General features: G+C 37.5%; 2 protein-coding genes across 7 annotated transcripts in view; one reads left to right on the top strand and one right to left on the bottom strand.

Annotated features, from left to right (window-relative positions):
* NRG4 (neuregulin 4) overlaps nucleotides 1–18,558 on the top strand; it is a 134,412-nt gene extending 115,854 nt beyond the window's left edge. For 5 of the 6 annotated variants that reach the window (XR_003796073.1, XR_003796075.1, XR_003796074.1 and 2 more), the window contains 2 exons: nucleotides 7,551–7,634; nucleotides 17,052–18,558. Coding sequence is in view for 1 of the 6 variants with exons in the window: in XM_029239424.1 (XP_029095257.1) it covers nucleotides 7,551–7,567 (17 nt within the window). In the remaining 5 variants the exon portion in view is untranslated. Of the gene's footprint in view, nucleotides 1–7,550; nucleotides 8,374–17,051 lie in introns of those variants that run through there. The other variant, XM_029239424.1, reaches the window with a different exon arrangement.
* A 1,353-nt stretch (nucleotides 18,559–19,911) lies between these two features.
* Nucleotides 19,912–26,185, bottom strand: part of FBXO22 (F-box protein 22) — a 30,034-nt gene continuing 23,760 nt past the window's right edge. Inside the window, exons 6-7 of the mRNA XM_029239793.1 lie at nucleotides 25,829–25,994; nucleotides 19,912–20,759 (exon numbers count right to left, since the gene is read on the bottom strand). Of these exons, the coding sequence (XP_029095626.1) occupies nucleotides 20,342–20,759; nucleotides 25,829–25,994 (584 nt within the window). The 3' untranslated portion in view covers nucleotides 19,912–20,341. The remainder of the gene's footprint in view (nucleotides 20,760–25,828; nucleotides 25,995–26,185) is intronic.

The raw sequence follows: 26,185 nt of genomic DNA on the forward strand, positions 1-26,185 counted from the left end.
AACCGCAAAAGACTCTGAATAGCCAAAGCAATCTTGCAGAAGAGGAGAGTTGGAGGCAACATACTTCCTGGCTTCAAATTATATTACAAAGCTACAGTAATCAAGGCAGTATGGTACTGGCATAAAAAGAAACACATAGATAATGGAACAGAATTGAGGAAACCAGAGATGAATCCCATCATGTACAGTCAATGAATTTTTGACAAGGGTGCCAAGAATACACAAAGGATAGTCTTCTCAATAAATGGTGTTGGGAGAATTGGATATCCACATAGAAAAGAATGAAATTGGACCACTATAGTGCATCATACACAAATATCAACTCAGAATGAATTAAATACTTACATGCAGGACCTGAACCATAAAACTCCTAGAAGGAAATATAGGAAAAAAGCTCCTTGGCATTTGCAATGATTTTTTGGATATGACACCAAAAGCTCAGGCAACAAAAGCAAAAATAAACAAGAGGGACTACATCAAACTAAAAATCTTCACACAGCAAAAGAAATAATCAACAAAATGAGAATGCAACCTAAGGAATGGGAGAAAATATTTGCAAACATATATCAGAAAAGGGGTTAAAACCCAAAATAAATAAGGAACTCATACAACTCAATAGCAAAAAAACCAACCAACCCAATTTCAAAATGGGCCTCTCCAGCATGCTAAGCTCATTCTTTCTTTGAGTTCTCAGAGAAATGTACATGGAATGCCTTTTTACCGCTATAATTCTAAATATATGAAATATTAAAATAACTGTTTATAAAGCAGTCAAACGGGATTTTAAGTGTAGGATTTCTTATGAGTTAATCGCAAGTTTTATTTTTTTTAAACCTTAAGTTCAAGTAAGATTCCTCTCTCTTCTTACTGAGTGTCATAGGACCAATTACATCTTAATACATAAGCCCATGAAGGAGACAAAAAATTTCCCAGAGTTTCCAGAAATTAGTTTTTTCCTTTGTGTATGTGACCAAAAAGGAGGAGAGGAGCAAAGGACCTGAATGGACATTTTTCCAAAAAAGATATACAAATAGCTAACAAGTATATGAAAGGTATTCACTATCATTAATCATCAGGGAAATGCAAATCAAAACCACAATGAAATATTACCTCATGACTATTATCAAAAATATAAAAGATAAGTGTTGGCAAGGATGTTGGAAAAAAAGGAAACTTTGTACACTGTTGGTGGGAATGTAAATTGGTTAAGCCATTATAGAAAATGTTATGGGGCTTCCCTGGTGGCACAGTGGTTGAGAGTCTGCCTGCCAATGCAGGGGACACAGGTTCGTGCCCCGGTCCGGGAAGATCCCACATGCCACGGAGCGGCTGAGCCTGTGAGCCATGGCCACTGAGCCTGTGCGTCCGGAGCCTGTGCTCTGCAACGGGAGGCCACAACAGTGAGAGGCCCACACAACGCAAAAAAAAAAAAAAAAAAGAAAATGTTATGGAGTTTCCTCAAAAAATTAAAAATAGGACTACCATATAATCCAGCAATCCCTCTTCCTCAAACAGATAGCTGTGCTCCCATGGTTATTGTAGCATTATTTACAATAGCCAAGATATGAAAACAACCTGTGTCCATCAATGGATGAACAGATAAAGAAATGGTGGTATATACAACGAAATATTACTCAGCCTTTAAAAAGGAGATCCTGCCGTTTGCAACAACATGAATGGACCTGCAGGACAGTATGCTAGGTGAAATAAGCCAGACAAAGAAAGAAAAATACTTCATGACCTCATTTATATGTTTTTTTAATCTTTTTTTTTTTTTTTTTGGCCACACTGCCTGGCGTGCAGCATCTTAGTTCCCTGACCAGGGATTGGACCCGCGCCCCCTGCAGTGGAAGTGCAGAGTCCTAACCACTGGACCACCAGGGAAGTCCCACATATGTTTTACCTACAAAAAGTTACACAGAAGCAGAGAGTAGAAGAAGGGTGGTCATGGGGGTAAGGAAGTGGGAGAAGTGGGGAGACGCTGGTCAAAAGGTTGCAAAGTTGCGCTTATGTAGGGATGAATAAATGAAGAAATCTAAAGTACAACATGATGACTGTAGTTAATAATGCTATATTGTATACTGGGAATTTGTTAACATGTATATTTGTTACATGTATATGTAAAAAAGTAAAATTGAGTAGTGGAAATCACCCAAGCTGAACAGAAAAAAGAAGAAAAGATTTTTAAATCAGGATAGTTTGAGACCTTTGGGACAACATCAAGAGTACTAACACCCACATTATAGAGGTCTCAGAAATTGAGAAGAGAGAGAGAAAGGGGCAGAGAATTTATCTGAAGAAATAATAGTTGAAAACTTCCCTAACCTAGGAAAGGAAACACATCCAGGTCCAGGAAGCACAGAGAGTCCCAAACAAGATGAACCCAAAGAGGTCCACACCAAGACACATTGTAATTAAAAATGGCAAAAAATTAAAGGTTAAGAGAGAATCTTAAAAGCAGTGAGGGAAAAACAACTAGTGATGTACAAAGGAACTCGTAACACTGTCAGCTGACTTCTCAGCAGAAGCTTTGCAGGTCAGAAGGGAACAGCACAGTATGTTCAGTGTGAGGAAAGGAAAAAACCTACAACCAAGAATATTCTACCCAGGAAGGAGAGATAAAGAGTTTTTCAGACAAGCCAAAGCCGAGAGTTCAGCACCAGTAAACTGGCTTTACAAGAAATGTTAAAGGGACTTATATAAGCAGAAAAGAAGAAACCACAGCTAGAAATATAAAAATTACAAAAGGAAGAATCTATAAAAACAGACTCATAGATGCAGAGAACAAATGGGTGGTTGCCAGAAAGCAGGGGTGGTGGACATAATAGGTGAAGGACATTAAGAGGTACAAACCTCCAGTTATATAATAAATAATTCATGGGGGTGTAACATACAGCATAAAGAATATGATCAATAATATTATAATCACTTTGTATGGGACAGATGATTACCAGACTTACCATTATTTCATAATGTATGCAGATGTCAAACCATTATGTAGGACACCTGAAACTAACATAATATTGTACATCAACTATATTTCAATTTAAAAAAAAGAAAAAAGAAGAAATAAATAGTATAGCTACTGTGGAAAACAGTTTAGCAGTTTCTTAAAGAGTTAAACATAAATTTATCTTAATATCCAGCAATCCCATCCCTAGATAACAACCCACAATAAATGAAAACATATGTCTACACAAAGACTTGAATGTCCATAGTGGCAATATTCATAATAAACCCAAAGTGGAAATAATCTAAATATTCATCAACTAGATATGGTATGTCCATAAAATGGAATACTGTTCAGCCATAAAAAGGGACAAAGTATTGATACACTCCGTAACATGGATAAATCTTTATGCTAAGTGATACCAGCCACAAAAGACCACAAATTGCATGCTGGCATTTATATTAAGGTTAATGCTATAACATAGATGAACCTTGAAGATACTATGCAAGTGGTTGCCTAGGGTTGAGTTTGGAATGGGAAGTGACTGCAAAAAAATTAAACATAGAATCACTGTATGATCCAGCAATTCCACTTCAGGGTATATACATAAGAGAATCCAAGCCAGGAGCTCAAATAGTTATTTGTATACCACTGTTCATAGAAGCATTATTCACAATAGCCAAAAGATTGAAACCACCCAAATGTCCATCAAGGAATGAATTGACTGGACAGCTGCATGTAAATCAGTGAAGTTAGAACACACCTTAATACCATACACAAAAATAAACTCTAAATGGCTTAAAGACTTGAACATAGGACATGACATCATAAAACTCCTAGAAGAGAACATAGGCAAAACATTCTCTGACATAAATTGTACCAAGGTTTTCTTAGGTCAGTCTCCTAAAGCAATAGAAATAAAAGCAAAAATAAACAAATGGGACCTAATCAAACTTATAAGCTTTTACACAGCAAAGGAAACCATAAACAGAACAAAGAGACAACCCACGGAATGGGAGAAATATTTGCAAGTGATGCAACCAACAAGGGCTTAATCTCCAAAATATACAAACAGCTCATACAACTCAACAAAAAACCAAACAGCCCAATCAAAAAATAGGCAGAAGAACTAAACAGACATTTCTCCAAAGAAGACGTACAGATGGCCAACAGGTACATGAAAAGATGCTCAGTGACTCTAATTATTAGAGAAATGCAAATCAAAACTGCAATGAGGTATCACCTCATACTGGTCAGACTGGCCATCATTAAAAAGTCTACAAATAACAAATGGTGGAGAGGGTGTGGAGAAAAGCAAACCCTCCTACACTGTTGGTGGGAATGTAAACTGGTGCAGCCACTGTGGAAAACAGAGGTTCCTCAAAAAGCTAAAACCAGAGTTGCCGTATAATCCAGCAATCCCACTCCTGGGCATATATTCAGACAAAACTATAATTCGAAAAGATACATGCACCCCTGTGTTCACAGCAGCACTATTCACAATAGCCAAGACATGGAAACAACCTAACTATCCACTGACAGATGAATGGGTAAAGAAGATGTGGTACATATATACAATGGACTATTACTCAGCCATGAAAAAAGAATGGAATAATGCTGTTTGCAGCAACATGGATGGATCTAGAGATTATCATACTAAGCGAAGTAAGTAGAAAGACAAATATGTGATATCACTTATATGAGGAATCTAAACTATAACACAAATAAACTTATCTATGAAACAGAAACAGACTCAGAGACATAGAGAACAGAATTGTGGTTATCAGGGGGTGGGGTGGGGGAGTGATGGAGTGGGAGTTTGGCGTTAGGAGATGCAACCTGTTATATATAGAATAGATAACAACAAGGTCCTACTGTATAGCATAGGGAACTATATTCAATATCCTGTGATGAACCATAATGGAAAAGAATATTTTTATAAAGATTGTATATATATGTATAATGGAATCACTTTGCTGTACAGCAGAAATTAACACAACGTTGTAAATCAACTATACTTAAATAAAAAAACATTTTTTAAAAAAGGAATGAATTGATAAGCCCAAAGTGGTACATAAATACAATGGAATATTATTTAGCCTTAAAAAGGAATCAAATTCTGATTCATGCTACAACATGGATGAACTTTTAAGACAGTATGCTAAGTGAAATAAGCCAAACACAAAAGATAAGTATTACATGATTTCACTTATTTGAAGTATCTAGAGTAATCAAATTCATAGAGGCAGAAAGTAAAATGGTTGTTACCAGGGGCTAAGAGTAGGAGAATGGGGAGTTATTTAATGACTACAGAGTTTCAGTGTGGGATTATGAAAAAGTTTTGGAGATGCATGGCGGTGATGATTGTACAACAGTGTGGAACTGAACTGTACAGTTAAAAATGGTTAAAATGGTAAATCTTATTATGTATATTTCACAATAAAAAGCCAGAAAGAGATGCTGTTATTAAATGATACTGTCACATGATTCATTTTAATATGCTCAAAATTAACTTTTGAGTTACCAAGAGATTGAGATGTGTTCCTCTACTTTGTAATTGAGTGAAATCATGTATTTTAATGGTTTGGTGAGTTTGTTGATTTTTGCTAAATTTGTAATGATATTGTCTGGAACTACATTCATTTGTAAAATGCCTGATGGTAAAGTAACCAGTGAAGAAATTCTCAGAGAACTGAAAATTTATTATTGAGCATGGTTTTAACTGGGAAGATTAACACAAATAAGGCTAAGTCTGACAAGAAAAAATGTAGGAATGGTTGACTGCACAAGGATCTGTGTTTGTAATTCACCAATAACATTTCTCTTCAAAAGGTTTGCCTCCTAATTTTTTTTTCAGAACGTTCAATGGGATGGTAAAAACAATTATTTTTTAGAAAATGTACACACATAAAAAACAAGTCGACCTCTTCCTGTTTATAAAGACATGTTTGTAATAAAATAGAAGCTACCTTGGAGCCTTTCCACACAGAGGTACTCTGGTTTCATTGAGAAAAGAGTTTTGGCACTCAGGTATTAATTTGCTGCTTTCTTTTAATGGAGGCAGAAAATGTCACAACAAAGGGTAAAAATCTAGATAAGGTATTGGGCATAGCTCACAAAATTAGCTGACTGACCACTTATTTTTTCAAGGTCAAACAGTCTATCAGTAACTGCAAGGCCATTACTTTAAGAAAAGCAAAAAGAAATGCCTTTTACCGCATGTGACAAGATCTGTGTCATGAAAATAAAGTTGATCATGCGGACTGGGAATTGCTTAATGCTATTAGCTCGTATTTGTTATGAAAATCACAGCATGATGGTACACTCCATTTTAAATTTTATTAATGACCTGCTTTCACCAGGAAACTCCTCTTGCCACCACACCATAAAGCTTTATTCATTTTATCACTCCATTCTGATAGGTTTGTTCGTGTCACCCTGTGTGCCTCTGGAATATAAACCTCCCTAGGCAATCTTTTCAATTCGTTCATTAAGTAAACCTACAGCCTAAAGTCCTAGTATACATTTAGATTGTGATTATGTATCCCTATTGCCATAATGCACTAGTTCTGAAAGTACAGCTCTTCAAATGAAAAGAAAGCAGTGTAATACGTAATCATGAACATCAGGTGTCTGTAGGTGCCAGGCACTGTGGTTGATATTTCATTTCGGAGAAGGAGAACTCTTTTAAGTCCTAACACCCATTGTGAGGCAGGTGGTATTATTCTCACTCTACAAAAGAGAAAACTGAAGCTTAGAGAGGTTAACATCAAGATCACACATGAGGTGGTAGAACAAGGATTTAAACCCCAAGTCCAAGTTTTTTGTACTGCACTTATGCTTCCACAGATATGGGTTACAGACTTAGGGCTCATCGGCTATGGAGGGAATTGTCCCTACATTAAATAGTCCTAGCTAGCCACAGGGTTTTTTTGTTTTGTTTTGGTTTGGTTTTTAGTCCTGATTTTTGTTTTGTTTTTGCTACTTTCTTCTGTTTTCTTGCCATCAGTTATTAATTTTTATTGCCATTAGAATGACTCACTCTAGCAATCTTTTCCCCTTACTCTCTTTATCATTTGTAATATCTTTTAAAAAATTCACCAACGGGGCTTCCCTGGTGGCGCAGTGGTTGAGAGTCTGCCTGCCAATGCAGGGGACACGGGTTCATGCCCCGGTCTGGGAAGATCCCACATGCCGCGGAGTGGCTGGGCCCGTGAGCCATGGCCACTGGGCCTGCGCGTCCAGAGCCTGTGCTCCGTAACGGGAGAGGCCGCAACAGTGAGAGGCCCACGTGCTGCAAAAAAAAAAAAAAAATTTCACCAGGCTTGTTAGAACTTCAGGTAACAGAAAACAGGCAGTGAGGAAAGGCAGGGACACTTTCCTCTGTGAGATCTGAATGGAGGTGCTGACACAACTCTTCTGTGTTCTGAGGAGCATTGTGTGGCTTATTTGGATGTTCTAGGCTAGTTCACCTCAACTCTTCATATCACAAACAGAAGGGGTGGATGTATATGTGTGAATAAAATAAAGATGTGTTGGAAGGTGTGCATATAAAGAAAAATTGAGATGGAGAAAACATCTTAATTCTTATTTTCTATAGGTCATGGAGAACATTGAAGAAATATCACAGTGAACCCAAATCACTGCTTTTTTGTTACAAAGGCAGAAAATGTAACACCAAAAGGTAAAAGAAATTAAACCTTAATCCTTCCTTGTTCTCTAAATAAAAGACTGAAAGTTATCATACCCTGAAACACCGTCTGTCCTATTGCAAGGTATGTGTGTTTCTGTCACGTGTATTATTAGCTCATTTGCAGTAGGTAAATAGGGGAGTAATATCAATCCTATGTGAAAGTTGCATTGGTCAAACATGATTTTTCCCAGTAAGCTAATGTGTTGAAGCATCCAGAGGCAAACTTTCTCACAGCTAATGAGAAACTTTTAGCAAATATACCAAGACCCTAAGAGAAAAGATGAAAATCCTAATTAAGGGCAAGGAGTGGCTTTTGTGGCTTTCACTGTGTTAAGCTGTCTGGGGAAGTTGCAAGTACAGGTAAGGCATGAAGACATTTCACCCGGTGATTAGAAAAAAAGCATTGATTGATGAAGGTGAAACCACACAACTTGTCTCGGGACTTTAATGACTCACAGGTTCTTATGTCTCGGTGCAGAAGGAATTCGGTGAGGGACAAAGTGGGAGGTAAGAAGTGGATTTATTACTGTAGGATGCTTGTGAAGGATACAAGTGGGCAGGCAAGAGAGCTCTGCCCCAGGAACTAAGTGGGCTACGTTTTTATAATCAAAGGAAAAGTGGGAAGTGGCAGAAGACCACCTTCTTCCACATTCTGTGAGTAGACATCACGCTTACATCACTAGCTCCACCTTTGGGTGGGTCAGAGGAGTTTTTGACCCTATTTGGTCAAACGGGGACTGTCATGGTGCTATTCAAATCAGCAGAAGGGTGGTAACATAGACTAAAATATGTTAAATCATCTCAGGTTTCAGTGTGAGGGTCTTCTACTTTGGAATGCCACCTTTCCCCTGTATTCCTGGCCTTGGTACATGCTCAGGTGCACGTCCTAAGGATCATTATCTTGCTGACCTTGACCAGCAGGCTGCAGGCCTTGTTTTTTCACTTAATGGCCTGGGGCATATCTCGTGCTTTTATTGCATGGTTTCATTGTTAAGCAGACCTGTTTTGTTTCACAGTGTTCTGATTGCTTTCTTGAGTGTTCATTAGCTTACAGTGGTCTCTCAAAGTTCCCTTTGTGTCTATAATCCCCTAGTGGGACTTGTAAAACTACCTGTGTTAACTATCCTGTTCTATCCCTATCATTGGCAGCTACCTTTAGATCATATTTTTAATATTGATGAAAATCATTTCTCTATGAGAAGCAATTGATTTCAAGGATCTATATCTGAAAGAAACCCAAGCCCGAAAGTTTAAGTACACAGAAGATGGACTAACGCTCAGTGGATTCTAGTGGAAATTTAGGATTCTAGCTTTTGTCACTGCTCAGGTTACAAAATCCCAAACTTATTTTCCCCATAAGGCTTTTAATTTTAGGGCATGATTTTGCAGAATGTAAGGTTTTCATCTTATTAGGAGCAAAATAAAGAATTCATTAGGCCAGAACAGTTTCTTCAGTTTTTCCAACTGTGTAGTTACCCTGAAATATAATAGAAAAAAACCAATGGCAACTTTCAGGACATACGAAGAGTTGTGGAGTAGCTTGGAGCAGTGGGAGTTCTGAACACCAAAGGTCTAGGGCTAGTGAATAGCTGAGGCAGAGGAGCAAGCTCTGGCCAAATGAACAGCCCACCTGTGAACAACTTCCCCTTCAAGCCAGTTCTCCACATCCTTGCCAACACTTGTTTTTGTTTGTTTGTTTTAATAGCCATCCTAATAGGTGTGAAGTGGTATCTCATTGTGGTTTTGATTTGCATTTCCCTAAATAGTGATGTTTAGCATCTTTTCATGTGCTTATGGGTCATCTGTATATCTTCTTTGGATATCTGCCTATTCAAGTCCTTTGCTTATTTTGAACTAGGTTTTCTCTTGCTGCTGTTGTTGCATTTTAGGAGTTCTTCAGATATTCTGGTTATTAATCCCTCAGTCGGTACACACTGACTTTTCCCAACAGTCTAGCCCAGTGTGAGCACTGTGAATTGAATCTGTCACTAGTGCCACTGATCCATTCATTCACTCATTCATTTACCCATCATTCACTTGCAACTAATACTCATGAGCTTGAGGCACTAGAGTATACAAAACGAAAAACCCTCATATAATTTTTAAAGACTATTTTTTAAAAAGGTTACAGATTTATAGAATGATTGAGAAGACACTGCAGAGAGTTCCCATATACTTCCCTCTCCCACACAGCTTTCCCTACTATTAAACATCTGTGTAAAATGTACTAGTGTGCTACATTTGCTAATATAAATGAAACAATTATAAATTAAACAAATGAAACAACATTAACAAAAGTCTATAGTTTACATTAAGGCTCCTCTTTTTGTTATAGTTTTATGGATTTTGACAAATGCATCATTTTATGTGTCCACCACTACAGTATCATGTTGAATAACTTCACCACCCTAAAAATCTCCTGTGCTGCATCTACTCAGCCTTCCCAATCTCACAGTGATAACCACTAATCCCTTTACTAGCTCTATAGTTTTCCAGAATGTCATATAGTTGGAGTCATACAGTATGTAACCTTTTCAGACTGTCTTCTTTCACTTAGCCATATACAAATTAAACTTCCTCTGTGTCTTGTGGCTTGATAACCTTTGTGTTTTTTAAAAATAGCTAGGTTATATGACTTTTGGTGGTTTAAAAAAGTTTTTATGGTAGAAAAATATACGTAAGATGTACCATTTTTACATATACAATTCAGTGGCATTAAGTATATTCACACTGGTGCAACCATCACCACCATCCATCTCCAGAACTTTCTCATCATTCCATACTGAACACTGTACCCATTAAACAATAACTCCCCATTCCTCCACTCAACACCCTGGTAGCCAACATTCTACTTTAAGTATTTGAATATTCTCAATACTTCATGTAAGTAGAATCATGTATTTGTCCTTTTGTGTGTGGCTTATTTCACTTACCATGTCTGCAGGGTTCATCAGCACTATCGTATGTATCCAAATTTCACTCCTTTATATGACTGAATAATATTCCACTGTATCTATCTACCACATTTTGCTTATTCATTCATTAATCAATGAACATGAGTCATTTCACCTTTTGGCTGTTGAGATAATGCTTCCATGAACATACATGTGCAAGTATCTGTTCAAGCCCCTGTTTTCTGTTCTTTTGTATAAATACCCAGAAGTGGAATTGCTGAATCAAATGCTAATTCTGTATTTAATTTTTTGAGGAACTGACATACTGTTTTCTACAGCAGCTATACCACTTTATATTCCTAGCAGCAGTGAACAGAAGTTCCAGTTTCTCCACATCCTTGCCAACACTTTTTTTTTCCCCCAATAATAGCCACCCTAATGGGTATGAAGTGGTATTTCATCATGGTTTTGATTTGCATTGCCCAAATGGTTAGTGATGTTGAGCATCTTTTCACGTGCTTATTGGCCATACTGTATCTTCTTTGGATACCTGACTATTCAAGTCCTTTGCCCAGTTTTGATTTGGGTTGTCTTTTGTTGCTGTTGTTGCATTTTAGTTTTTTATATATTAATGGATATTAATCCCTCATCAGATATGTGATTTGCAAATATTTTCTCCCATTCTGTGGATTGCTTTTTTCATTCCATTTATAGTGTCCTTTGATACATAAATGTTTAATTTTTGATGAAGCCCAGTTTGTTTTTTCTTCTGATGCCTATGACTTTGGTGTCATATCCAAGAAATCACTGCCAAATCCAATGTCCTGAAACTTTTCCCCTGTGTTCTTCTAAGAGTGGAGTTTTAAGTCTTAGGTTTAGGTCTTTGATCCATTTGAATTAATTTTTCTATATGGTGTTAGATAAAAATCCAACTTCATTCTTTTGCATGTGGATATCCTATTTTCCCAACACCATTTGTTGGAAACACTGTCCTTTCCCATTAAATGGTCTTGGTGCACTTCCCCCAAATCATTTGACCATATATGTGAGGATTTCTGGATTCTTTATTCTACTCCACTAGTCTATATGTCTGTTTTTATTCAGTACCACAGTTTTGATTATTGTACCTTTGCAGTAAAATTTGAAATCAGGAAGTGTGAGCCTTCCATCTTTAATCTTTTTCAAGATTGTTTTGGCTATTTGGGGATCCTAGATATTCTGCTTATTTTTCTATTTTCTGTTAAAAATGTCATTGAGATTTTGAAGTGGATTACATTGAATCTGTAGATCACCTGACATCATACCAGTATCAAGTCTTCCAATCTATGAACACGGGATGTCTTTCCATTTATGTGTCATCTTTAACATCATTCAGCAATGTTTTGTGGTTTTCAGTGTACAAGTCTTTCACCTTCATTAAGTTAATTCCTATGTATATTATTGTTTTTGATGCTATTGTAAAGGGAGGTATCCTAATTTCTGTTTTGGGTTGTTCGTGTTAGTGTACAGAAAGGCAACTGATTTTGTGTGTTGCTTCTGTATGCTTCAACTTTGCTGATTTGTTTCTAAGTTCTAACAGATTTTGGGGTGCAGGGAACATTAGTGTTTTCTACATATAGGATCATGTATTCTGCAGAGATAATTTTACTTCTTCCTTTCTAATTTCAATCTTTTTCTTGACTAATTACTCTGCCTCAAACTTCGAACACTATGTTGAATAGCAGTAGTAAAAGCTGCATCTTTGTCTTGTTTCTTTCAGTCCTTCTCCATTGAGTATGTTAGCTGTAAGATTTTCATATGTGGTCTTTATTATATTGAGGTAGCTTCCTTCAGTTCCTGGGGGGGGGTGGGTTTTTTTTTTTTAATCAAAAAGAACTTTGTCAAATTCTTTTTCGGCATCAACTGATGGGATCCATGTGTGACCCTCATTCTGCTAATGCAGTGTATTGTATTTGATTGGATTTTCATCTGTTGAACCATCCTTGCATTGCAGCAATAAATCCACTTGTTCAAAATGTATAAAACTTTTAATGTGCTCTTGAATTCAGTTTGCTAATACTTTAAGATGTCTGCATCAATATTCATCAGGGGTATTGGTCTTTTTCTTTTCTTGTGTTGGCATTGTCTGGCTTTGGTATCAGCAATACTGGCCTTATACAATGGATTAGGAAGTGTTCCCACCTATTGAATTTTTTTGAAAAGTTGGAGGACTGGAGTTATTTCTTCTTTAAATGTTTGGCTGAATTGAGTAAAGCCAGAGGTTGCAGGATTTTCCTTTGTTGGGAGGTTTTTGATGGCTGATTCAATCAATCTCCCTTCTACCTATAGGTCTATGTAGATTTTTTATTTCTTCATTAATCAGTCTTAGTATGGTTGTGCTTTTGTTTTTAGAAATATATCCATTTCATCTAGGTTATTCAACTTGTTTAAAACTGCTCATAGTACTCTTATCCTTTTTATTTCTGTAGACTCATTAGTAATAACCCTACTCTTATTTCTGTTTTTAGAAGTTGAATCTTCTCTTGTTATTGATCTAGCTAAAGGTTTTTCCACTTTGTTAACCTTTTCAAAGAACTAGCTTTTAGTTCAAAATTTTCTATTGATTTTTTCAGTATTTTGCTTATCTTAGTTCTAATCTTCCTTCTACTAGCTTTGGGTTTAGTCTGTTCTTCTTTTTCTAGTTCCTTAAGTTATAAAGTTAGAATGTTGATTTCAGATTTCTTTTTTTAAACGTGAGCATTTACAGCTAGAATTTTCTGTCTTATGGGGTGCAATGAAAGCAGTGCTGTTTTGGTATGTTGTGTTTTGCTTAATGTATTTTGAGGATGTTATTAGATGTGTAAATGTTTATAACTGTTACGTTGTTGTATAAAACCTTTTAACATATAATGTACTTTTCTGTCTCTTTAAATCCAAAAAGGTTGTAAGTCTATTTGTCTCATAATAATATACTGTTCCCTTTTGGTTACTATTTGCATGGAATATTTTTGCTCCTTATTTTCTGTGTTAGTGTCTTCTTTTGTGTTTTGTTTTATAGTGAAACATTTAAATTCTCTTTTTTCCTTTTGTGTGTATTCTATAGCTATTTCTTTGTGGTTACCATGGGGATTCCATTTAACATCATGAAGTAATGACACTAATTTGAATTTACAGCAGCTTAACGTCAATAGTGCATAAAAACTTTGCTCTTATATAACTTTGCCCTCACTCCCTTTCAACTATTACTGTCACAAGATTACATCTTTAAGCATTGTGTCTAAAAACATAAACCAATTAACTGTATTTTTATATGTTCATTCCTAAATTGTGTGGAAAACAAAGAGTTACAAATCAAAGTTATAATACTAGCTTCTATAATTGTTCATGTATACCTTTACTGGAGAGCTTTACTTCTTCATATGGTTTCCTGTTCCTATCCTTTGTCCTTTCATTTCAACTTGAAGAATTTCCTTTAGCATTTCTTGCAGGGCAGGTCCAGTTGTATCAGTGTCCGGTAATGTTTTAATTTCTCCCTCATTTTTGAAGGAGAGTTTTGCCAGATAGAAGATTTTAGGTTGACAGTTTTTTCGAGAAATCTGATAATCTTATTGAAGATCCCTTTTTTTTTTTCTTTTTAATGTGGTACGCGGGCCTCTCACCGTTGTGGGCTCTCCCGTTGCGGAGCACAGGCTCCGGACGCGCAGGCTCAGCGGCCATGGCTCACGGGCCCAGCCGCTCCGCGGCATGTGGGATCTTCCCGGACCGGGGCACGAACCCGTGTCCCCTGCATTGGCAGGCAGACTCTCAACCACTGCGCCACCAGGGAAGCCCTGAAGATCCCTTTTATGTGATGTTTCTTCATTCTTGCTGCTTTCAACATTCTTTCTCTTTGTATAGCTTAATTATACAGATTTTCCTCCAGTTGCAATGGGGATGTATCTTGATAAACCCATGGTAAGTTGAAAATATAAGTTGAAAATGCATTTTATATACCTAACCTACTGAACATCATAGCTAAGCCTATCCTATCTTAAATGTGCTGTGAACAATTACGTTAGCCTGTAGCTGGGCAAAATCAGCTAATACAAAGCCTATTTTGAAGTGATGTAATTTACTGAATACTGTACTGAAAAACAGAATAGTTGTACGTGTATTAGATGTTTACTCATGATCATGCAGCTGACTGGGAGCTGCAGCTCTCTGCCACTGCTAGGCATCATAAGTGCATATCTTACTGCATACTGCTAGCCTGGGAAAAGATCAGAATTCAAAACTTGAAGTAAGTATGGTTTCTACTGAATGCATATCATCTTTACACCACTGTAAAGTTGAAAAAATCCTAAGTCAAATTGTCCTAGGTCAAGGACCGTCTATAATGTATCTTGGTGTCTCTTTTGACTTTACCCTATTTGGAGTTTGTTGAGCCTCCTGATATGTACATCCATGTCTTGCATCAAATTTGGCAAAAGCTCTTTTGTCATCATTTCTTCAAATAAACTTTACGTAGCTTTCTCTTTTCCTTCTGGGACTCCTGTTTCTTCTTCCATTTGATGGTATCTTACAAATCCCTTCGATTGTTTACTTTGCTTTCTTAGACACAATTACTTCAACTGTCCTGTCTTCAACTTGCTGATGAGTTCTTTTGCTTGCTCAAATCTGCTGTTCAACCCCTCCAGTAAAAATTCTGTTATTGTAACTTTCTGCTCCAAAATTTGTTCGGTTCCTTTTTATAATTTCTCTCCACTGGTATTCTCATTTTATTCATCACTTTCTTGATTTCCTTTAGTTCTTTGAGCATATTTAAAGGTCTTTTTCTAGTAAGTTCAATGTTCCATTGAATAGGCCTCGTTTCCCTGTTTCTCTGTATGCCTTACAGACTTTTTGTTGTTGAAAATTGGGCATTTCACTATTACAGTACTGTAATTCTGGATATAACATTCTCTTCTATTCCCAGTGTTTACCAGTTGTTGCTGACTGCTGAATGCTGTTGTTCATTTGTTTTTGAGACTTCTCCAAGGTACTTTTACAAAGACTGTCCCTTGTGTGTGATCACTGAAACCTCTGTTCCTATTATCTCATGTTCAGCTGTTTTTAGAGATTTCCTTGAATGCCAGTTCTCCTTTTTGCATTTCAGCTGTGTGCTAAGGCACTCCTGCAGCTCTTAGCTTAGGCCTGCTTCTATCCTAGGGATCAGACCAAGATGAACGCCTAAGGCTCTCTTAAATCTTTTCTGAGCATGTTTTGCCTGTACATTCATTTGGCATTCTGTATCTTCCCCTGGGTACAACTGCTTTTGAATGCCCGGTTTCTCAAAAATCTCACCCCAGCTTCTCCTCTAGGCCTTACACAGCCTGTTTTATGTCTTCACCAGGTGAAGGTGGCTGTGATTCTAGTCATCTTGCAGCTTTCACAAGCAGTGCCTACCTACTCTTTCTTGCCTGATTTCCAAGTTATGCAAAACAGTGATGAGCACCTTGAGTCAGTCCTTCTAATCCCCCCCACAGATTAGAAATGACAAACAGTGATTTGCAAATAGTCTATTCTTCCTCTTCTGGTTTGAGGGAGGGAACTGGAAACCATCCTTCTGTCATTTTAAGAATAAGAGCACCACTGCATGGGAGGCAAGGGTGAGTAAAAAAATCACAAAACTTTCCTACCATTCTGAGGATGGGTTTTCTTCACTGGGCACTGTGTTAGTTGCTGTAAACCTTTGTTTTCCAGAGCACCAACAAATTTGGTTCACACAGTTGCTAGTGTCACTCAGCTCAATTATGTTTATTCCTATCTGTAATTCTAGTATCCTGACTAGGCCTTGAACAGAGTTATGTTTTAGATACATGTATGGTGACTGAATTTTGGTTAGATGTGGAGGTATTGTGAAAAGGTTAAGAAAATGGTCTCAATTATCTTCACTGATTTACATTTAAAATTAATGAATATATGTATTTTTCCCAATTTCTTGTAATTATCTTGCCTTTTTTACTGGCTGTGATGTCACTAGAGAACAGTAACTTTTATAAAAACTTTATGAAGTGAAATGCTCCATACACTCTTAGTACCAAGACATTAAATGAAGTTTATTGGGGCTTCCCTGGTGGCGCAGTGGTTGCGAGTCCGCCTGCCGACGCAGGGGACACGGGTTTGTGCCCCGGTCCGGGAAGATCCCACATGCCACGGAGCGGCTGGGCCCGTGAGCCATGGCCGCTGAGCCTGCGCGTCCGGAGCCTATGCTCCGCAACGGGAGAGGCCACAACAGTGAGAGGCCTGCATACCGCAAAAAAAAAAAAAAAGAAGTTTACTGGCCTCTGCCAATGTTTTCTACTTTAGAGTAGCATATATTCTTCTATTCTGTCTCCATCATGGCGTAAGGCAGAAATGAAACAAAAATAACATGTCTTGTAAATATTTGACTATTTTTCTCTACACAGGCTAATATTAAAAAAAACTTTCTGGTAACATTCTTTACATAGCACATGTATTAGTTTTGTTTATTTAACAAGGATGTTATTACTAATACTATGTTTTGTTATTTTAGGATTTTCATTAAGCAGACTCATTCCCTTTCTACAAATGAAAACCAAGTCAGTCATCTAAAATCTCAATTTCAAATCAAGAGGATTTAGTCTTCTGTTTTCATTAAAATGGAATTTATGGTGGTGTTCAAATGGGTTAGACTGAGCACAAAATGACAGAAGTAGATTTTTTTCTCAAAAATTTCTGCAGAATGCCTAGGAAATTCTCAGATTTGTAAAAGTTTATTTTACATTCTTTGCATGTTCATTGTGTTACATTTGTAATATAAATTAGTGGCAAAACTCTTGCTGTTTGGCTTCTCTTACTAGGTTGAAAAGTTGTTTTATTTACCAATGATGCAGGTTTAAGCAAAGTTGAGAATTAATTACAGTAGTGAACTGGCCTTCTGGACCTCCTTCATTACTCTAGCTCACAGACTATTAATTATAACAATGTGTAGGGTGTCTGTTTTGAGATCTTAATTCCAAGCTTCCTTACTCTTTTTTATATTGCTACTTGGCGTTTCAAGGAGTTTATTCCTTTGAAGCAGCCTTTAACAAGGCAAATTGTAGCTGCAGAAAGATTCTGCTTTGAAAGCACATTAAGGAAATCAATATTTTTTAAACACCTTGATTAAACTATCCTATCCTTGTCACTTGATAGAAGACAGCTCAGTATTGTAAAGAAAACAGTAAGGGTACATCTTCTCTTTTTGTGCTCATGTCAACTTTTTCATGTGATCATTTTTCCAGTTTCACAAATAACTACAACAGTTGCCATTTCTAGGAATTATGTTTTTAGCTGAAACAGTAACTTTTTCTTTAACGCCTGCTTTTAAGACAAGCCTTTCAAAACCATAATAAATTGTTTTAACTTTGGTTAAATTATCATCCCCCCCCCCCACTTCCACAGAAATGTCAAAGCCTCTGAGAGGCAGGGCCAATAACTTTTGTTTTCATCAGTACTACTCCTTCAATTGGTTCAACTTCTTCCCTTTCTATTTTGCACCAGGGTTACAATCTTGTGGCCAAATGAATTTACTGTTCCTAACAAGCTCCAAAGTCTCAGCTATAAAAAGGAGCCATATATTAACCTCGAATACTGTATGAAATGACCTTGCAGCAGACTCTCCTTTGAGTAGTAATAAAACATTTTATGTATTAATTTGAAAAAAATAAAACAGTTCATTCAACCAGGTGCATTTTGTTCATATTTCCATTTTCAAAATCTTTTTTCCTCTACTGTTCAGTCAACTCTGGTTAATATCAAGGACAAAGAAAATTTACAAAGTATTTTCCTTATATGCTATGTAAGCATAACCAAGGACTTAAATTTTGAGATATTGTCTACTTGATAATGGGTACCAATGTCAAATAATAGAAGAGTTAATAAATAAAAATGGCTAAATATTAATATTCACAGATTAAAAGTTCTATGGCAATCAAACTTTTCTTTGGACTTTCTTCAGGAACTAAGATTGAGTATAACCATAAATTAACTTCTTTTAAGTATTTTTATCATTTATATAAATAAACAGCAAGAAAAAAAATCTTTTGAAGTAAAAATTGGTTTAAAAAAAGTGATTAAAAATAGAAAAGCAGGGGCTTCCCTGGCGCAGTGGTTGAGGGTCCGCCTGCTGATGCAGGGGACACGGGTTCGTGCCCCAGTCCGGGAAGATCCCACGTGCCGCGGAGCGGCTGGGCCCGTAAGCCATGGCCGCTGAGCCTGCGCGTCTGGAGCCTGTGCTCCGCAAGGGGAGAGGCCACAACAGTGAGAGGCCTGCATACCGCAAAAAAAAAAAAAAAAAAAAAAAAAAGCAGGAATGTTGTTAACATATTTGATTTCACTTACCTTGCAAGTTTTCTTCTATCCCGTTAAAACCACTATTACAAAAGTGCCATATATTATATCATACTGTATTATTAGAATATGCTAATACAGATATCCTGTAACAAAGACCTGGAAAAAACAAGTGCCTTAGGCAAGAATGATGTTAATTTCTGTCTTGTAAAACAACACTCTGGAGATAGGCAGTCCAAATCAGTAATGGTAGCAGTCAACAAAACTGTATGGCAACCTATCATTCTGTGTGATCTCTTCCACAATAGAGCATTGCCTCTTCTGTAGAGTCTAAGATGGCTCACAATCATATACACTTCTAAGCAAAAGGATCGAAAAAAGGCAAAAAAAAAAAAAAAAAACCAGTCTGTTTTAAAGGACACGTTATCATTTCCCTCACATTTCACCAGCCAGAACAGTCATACTTGCAAGGGAGACAAGGATGTAGTCTTTATTCTGGTGTGCATGTGCCTAGCTGAAAATCAAAGGTTTTATGACTGTGTGAAAAGGAAAGAATGGATATTGGGGGGTAAACTGGTGTTCTCTACACAGATTTCATTTTGATATTTACATAATGAGAAATTTAAACTTGAAAAACATTTTACTGGAAATATGCCAGGATTTGCTAACTAACAAATACCATTATTCTGGGTTTTCTTTTCTAAAGGATTCGTTCACTCACTCACTAAAAGCAATGAAGTACACAGCTATCTGAGTTTCCAAGGTATGTTTTATTGGTATAAAACCAAAATAAGGTGATGTAATTGTCTCATCTGCCAATTAGTTAGTTACATAGAAGTAGGTGAAAAAAAGAATTTTCTGTTGCAATCTCTTTATTGAGGGAAAAGGAAAATTTTTTTCCTTATAAGGTAATAAAATACTGATTAGTCTTGGCAATTTATTTGACTAAGCAACTTTAGAGTACTAAAACAAAAATAGTTCTTTAACGTTTATCAAATAAGTAAAAAGTCAGCAATTTGTTACAGCTTCTGAAAAAAATGGTAAAATTGTAAAGCAGAGAAAAATTTCCCAAGCCATCTGTGTATTTTTCTCCTTTATTAAGGGAGAAAAATATCTTCATGAGTCTGCTGAAAGATCATCTAACATTGCAGAGGTAGTCATGGAATGTCTTAAATCTCCTTTCTGTTGATGAATCCTTTTTCAGTCTTCCTATGCAGAAGACTATTTAAAGTCCTATCACACAGCAGCTACATATCTGGTGCAGTATAGCCATAATTGGTTCACTTGTGCCTGATGCAAAAGCTCTCAACTCCCGGTCTTGCATTACATTATGTACAAACTTGTCCTTCATCTAATATATTAAAAACTACCAAATAATCTTCAGAATGTCAAAGCTACAAAACAGATACATATAAAGTTTTTTGTTTGTAATATACATATCCCAAGTTTCCATTTTCTGGAAAAGACAGAGCCCAAAAGTTATACATTGTGAAAGCCACTTTACAGGTGGCTTTATTTAGATGACCCAAGATGAATTAGTGCCATTATTGTTGTATAGCTGTGAAATAGATCATCATCCTTTACCTCATTACATTTCTTCAATATAAAGTTTCCAGTGACTATGCGATCACATCCAATTTCTCCATTTCCAAAGAAGCCAAATAAAGGAACACTAGGAAAAAACTTTCTAAATGCATCAGCCTCCACATTCCCCTTGTCTCTATAATACTGAAAGCCCCTGCCAACACACGCAAACATGAAGCCAATGGTACTCTGCTCTGGAATGTTGGCTGCTTTGAGGCGCTGCATCGCAGCCTCAGCAGTCTTCTCGTCGTTGACATCCTCGTTGAGAAGCACTGTGGCACTCTGGATACGATGTCCACTAAATGATAGTCCAACCACACCGGTGGCATCAATATCCAGAGGGTTCCTAGAAAATTAAATTAGAAAAGTGGTAATGTATCATGAAACACCATTCAAATTTACAGTATAAAAGAAAAATCCTCCTGATTCATTGGTTGGGAAGTGCTGCCTTAGTCTACAGTTAGTCTGAGGCTCTCTCTCCCTGATCAGAGGACTGTAATAAGGGTTAAAAATTAAACTACTGAAATTAATATATTAAAAGAATGCAGAAGGCAGATCTACAGAGAAGAAAGCAACCATTTCCTCAGTCACAGATACAAAGGGGCAAATGCATCATCTCCACAAAGATTTCTAAAATCCAACCTGAGCTTTAGAAGGGTACAGAGTATTCTTACCTTTCTCACTTCCCTGAAAAAGGAATCTTACAGTTTTATGCATATATACTATGATATAAAGATTTATATCATAAATCTTTATATGATATAAAGATTTTGGTATTATTTACCTCTTTGGTATCTTTTCTCCCCTACCTCAGCTGTCAAATTCTAAAAGAGGTGTATTAAATATTCAATCATGGAGGATAATTTTATTAAGAACCCATAATTCCAGAAGTTTTAAGCTCTATACTGTTTGGTCCATAAAGGAATAGACTATATTGCTGTGTCTTATTTATTGCTTTGACCTGATAATTTAGCTTAATCTGAAGGTAAAATCATACATTTTCTTTTTGTTTCTATTTGCCTGGTATTTTTTTTAATGAAATATTTTATGGCTACTACAGAAAATAAAAATAAAATGCCAATAAAGCTGTAAAGCATAATACAGTGAACACCCATTGGGGGAAAACCAAGTAAGTACCTAACATTTCTATCAGAGTTTACAAAATGGACAGGATTCACTGGGTTAACAGGAAACTAAGACTTAAAAAGCTTAAGTACTGAGCAACTTAAGGCTAACTAGTGGCAAAACCAGTTTCTGAGGGGCAGAATCCATCTTCTGAAGTCTGCTGCTGTTCCTTTAACCTTATTACATTTCCTCTTTGGTATACAACTGCAACACGAGTCTCCTGCCTAAAAGGAATTATTCACCTTTTTTTGGAGGGAGCGGGGCTCCTATCTGGACACCATTAACATGGAGCACTGATTTACTCAATGGCTTCCCTTACTCCATGACACAGTGTAAAGACCACGTTAAAATTAATGTGTCATGTAAGAGGTAATGATTGTTGAGGGTATATTTCCCACATTAGGTATAAAGAGTAGATTATATACAGACAGCCACGCTAACAGGCTAGCACCTCAGTTATATGTCTGAGTGAGTTGCATTTCAAAAATCAACTGTTTGTTAAATTGCCATTGCCCTATCTGTATATAATTTCAAAGTAAAAGCAAAGACAATAAGGAAAATTAGGCAAAAGGAGAAATAACCCACAGATAGCTAACAAGAATCAGGTATACTTATGCATGAAATCCAGTGCTTAGAGTTCAGTGCAGTTGGCTTTCCTCCCTTCTTCCTCAGGTTCCAGGGAACTCAACTTAGCTACCTGCTTTCCCTGATCCATCAGTGCTGACTACCAGGAGGGAGATGATGACTGGGACGATTTAAGCTGCTCTTAATGATACTGATCTCTAACAGTGTGCCTCCATGTCACCACTCTAGGATCCAAATACTAAACACAAATATAGAGAGAAACAAATAATAGTGCTTGCAGGAAACATCTGGAGAATGGGGGTGGGGGGGGGGTGTCTCATTTTCTTGCTTTTGGAAACAGCTGATATTTATGTCCACTTAATTAGCTCAAACTCAAAATACTACATACTTTCATTGGAAATGGAAAAGTAGTAATGGTTCAAGATAGAAGAGCAAATATTTTTTATCTTTGAAAACAAAAGCCCTAATAATAAAATGAAAGATGCATCATTTTTGAGCTTGAAAAAGCCTTTCAAAAGATCTAGTACAGTACTTCCAATAACGTGTGCCAAGTAATATTGCTATATGTGGAATCTAAAAAAATGGTACAAATGAACTTATGTACAAAACAGAAATAGAGCCACAGATGTAGAAAACAAACTTACTGTTACCAAGGGGGAAGCGGGGGGGGGGGGATAAATTGGGAAATTGGAACTGACATATACACACTACTATATATAATATAGATAATAAGGACCTACTGTATAGCACAGGGAACTCTACTCAATACTCTGTAATGACCTATATGGGAAAAGAATCTAAAAAAGAGTAGATATATGTATATGTATAACTGATTCACTTTGCTCTACAGCAGAAACTAACACAACATTCTAAATCAATTATACTCCAATAAAGATGTTAAAAAAAAAAAGATCTAGTACAGTATTTCCAAAAATGTGTGCCAAGTAATACCAGTCAGCCTGCAAGATGCTCCATGGACAAAAGGTTTTGTGGCCAAACAGATTTAAAAAGGGCCACAGGTAATAATATTCCCCCTCCCTCTAAAAGATCCAAAGTACTGAGCACAGTATTAGAGGCTCTGAGAAGTTTTACCATAAAGATGTACTGTTGAACCATGCATTTCCTTTAGAGGAGGAAAACAGAACCAGAGGAAGTGACATACATATGAACCATACGAAGTCCCCTACGTACGAACAAGTCCCCTACATACGGACAAGTTCCGTTCCGAGAGCATGTTCTTAAGTCCAATTTGTTAAGTCCAACAAAGTTAGCCGAGGTACCCACCTAACACAATCGGCTATGTAGTACTGTACTGTAATAGGTTTATAATACCTTTCACACAAATAATACATAAACACAAAAAATAAAACATTTCTAATCTTACAGTTCGGTACCTTGAAAAGTACAGTAGTGCAGTACAACAGCTGGCATACAGGGGCTGGCATCCAGTGAACAGGCAAGAAAAGCTACTGACTGGAGGAGGAAGAGGAGGTGGGAGATGGTAGAGCTGAAGGATCGGATCGCTCTAGGGGATGGAGGGAAGCTGCAATTTCACTCACGCCTGATGCTGATGGCACAGGTTCTGGTTCCTTGCTGGATTCAATTCTATCTACCGTCTTGAAAAAGTGATGTCTGGGTAGTAGCTCTTTTCTTCTCGTCACAGATGACACGGTAGCACTGGATGGCATTCTGAACAGCTGCTACAACCTTTGTGTACCATTTTACGTCCGGGTCCTATGCCTCAAAAAGTTAACAGTGCCTCCTCAAATAAAGAAAATCCCCTTGGCCATTTCCTGTGTCGTGAATCTCTTCGGTTCTTCAGTTACTTCTTCTTCCTCTTGTTTCTCTGTGCCCTTTCTCTGGGCCCCCAATTCCATCAGGTCTTCATTAGTAAGCTCCTCATGTTGCACAGCAAGGAGTTCAATGAAGTCGTCCTCTTGCAGACCTAGCTCCAGCTTCTCGCTGAGGGTCACTAAGTTGCTGAAGACCTCTTTGGATTCCCCATCCACCTTCTCAAATCCACAAAAGTCATGAACAAAGGTTCTTCCAAACCCCATTCGTGGTGACGGCCGTAACCTCACGCCAAGCAAAGTCAATGTTTCTTATGGCCTTGTATATGTTATAGTCCTCCCAAAACTGTCACAAGGTTGTTCCTGATTTGTCACTTGCCTTTACTGCCTGACGAAAAGTGTGACATAAATAATATTTCTTGAAAGTCATTATAACTCCCTGGTCCATAGGTTGGATGAGATACATTGTATTCAGTGGCAGATGCACTACTCTGACATGGGATGAAAGCCGTCTGTGAATGGGGGGGTGGCCCAGAGCACTGTCAAGGAGCAAAGGAATGCTGAACGGGATGTCCTTCTCCAAGCAGTATTTCTCTACCTTCAGGATAAAGTGGTGGACAAACCAGTCCTGGAAAATGGCCTATGTAACCCAGGCTTTGGGGTTACTCTTCCACACAACAGGAGGAGAGCCCCTGGCTATGTTTTTAAGGGCTCTTGGGTTCTCTGAATGATAAACTAAGAGAGGCTTCAGCTTCATATCGCTGGAAACACTGCCACCAAACAAGAGTTAGCCTATGCTTTGCTGTTTAGAGCCTGGCATCAACTTTTCCTCCTTACTGATGTAACTTCAGTCTGGCATCCTCTTCCAGTACAGTCTCATCCACATTAAAAACCTGCTCAGGTAAATACGTGCCTTCATCAGTAAGTTCTCGAAGCATTTCAGGAAATTCCCGGGCAGCTACCATATCTGCACTCGCTACCTCACCACTTACTTTTACATCATGAAGGTTGACTCTAGTCTTGAACCAATGAAGCCAGCCGTGGCTGGCATTAAAAGATGTGCCCTCTGATTCTCTGCCATGTTTCTTCTTCAAGTCTTCATAAAGGCTCTTAGCTCTCTCTTGAACCAGCATTAAGCTGAGCGGGACTCGACACTGAGGCTGATGCTGCATCCACACACTGGGAAGCTTCTCCATCTCCTCCATCACTCTTCCGCACTTCTTCAATAATATTGTCAACATCGCCGGCACAGCAGACTTCACATGTTCTTGTCCTTGTCCTTTAGAATCGTGCCAATGGTTGAACGATTCATGTGATGATAATGAGCGACGTCTACCATCTTTTTGCCTCGCTCCACTCTCTCAGTTCTTTTCGCCTGGCGTTTCGTAGCAGTATCAGCTACATCACCACTGCTTTTACGCTTGCTTCCGGACATGCTGGGCTTTAATTAAAGACGCTCTACTCCTGTGCTCTATACAGTCCTGTACAGTACGCAGAAGCACCACCACCTGTAGAGGATGCACGCACGTGACAACGTATGCCCGTCACGTGAGCTAACTTACATGACTGGACATGCAAACGCACAAAAGTTTTGCAACTTGAAGGTTCGTTATGTAGGGGACTTACTGTATTGCAGTTACAGAGTACAGAGCTGCCAAGGGAGCTCAGTAGACAATGTTGAAAGTCAATTTTGAGGAGAGTGTAAGTCCAACTAAGTTCTTAAAGGATAACATATATAAATTTCATTCTTCAAAGATAAGCAGAATTACATTGTGTGAGCCCCTCAACCTATGTCTATTGCAAAACGGAATTAACTATTAGCAATTCTTTAAGCATGTTTTTTAAAAACCCAAACATTTCCCATGAGAACATTTCCCATGATGTGCAGAAGAAATCAGAAGCACATCAGACATACTTTTCAGAGGTCAGCGACGCCAGGTTGTCCACCTGGCCTCCAGCCAAGATGACATTCATGTCACTGAAAGTGCTCACTACGTGCTGCAGATAATTACTGGCTCCCACTTTACAGCAATTATAGCCAAATACAAGGACCACACGAAGCTCAGGGTTATCTAAAAGACCTGCAAAGAAATGAAGAGAAACAATTAAAGATAGCCTTAAAAGAAATCCTTAAAAAGGACTTCTTCATTTTATTATTTTGCAAAATGAAATGTTACTACTAATGTCCTGTAAGCCTAGTTAAGTGCAATTTACTGTTTAAGCTGTCAAGTCCTCCATTTTTTTTTGCAAACTTTAACATTACTCAAAATCT

Source organism: Monodon monoceros, unplaced genomic scaffold (assembly GCF_005190385.1).
Source record: "Monodon monoceros isolate NGI ecotype Baffin Bay Population unplaced genomic scaffold, NGI_Narwhal_1 Super_Scaffold_21, whole genome shotgun sequence".
Taxonomy (NCBI): Eukaryota; Metazoa; Chordata; class Mammalia; order Artiodactyla; family Monodontidae; genus Monodon; species Monodon monoceros.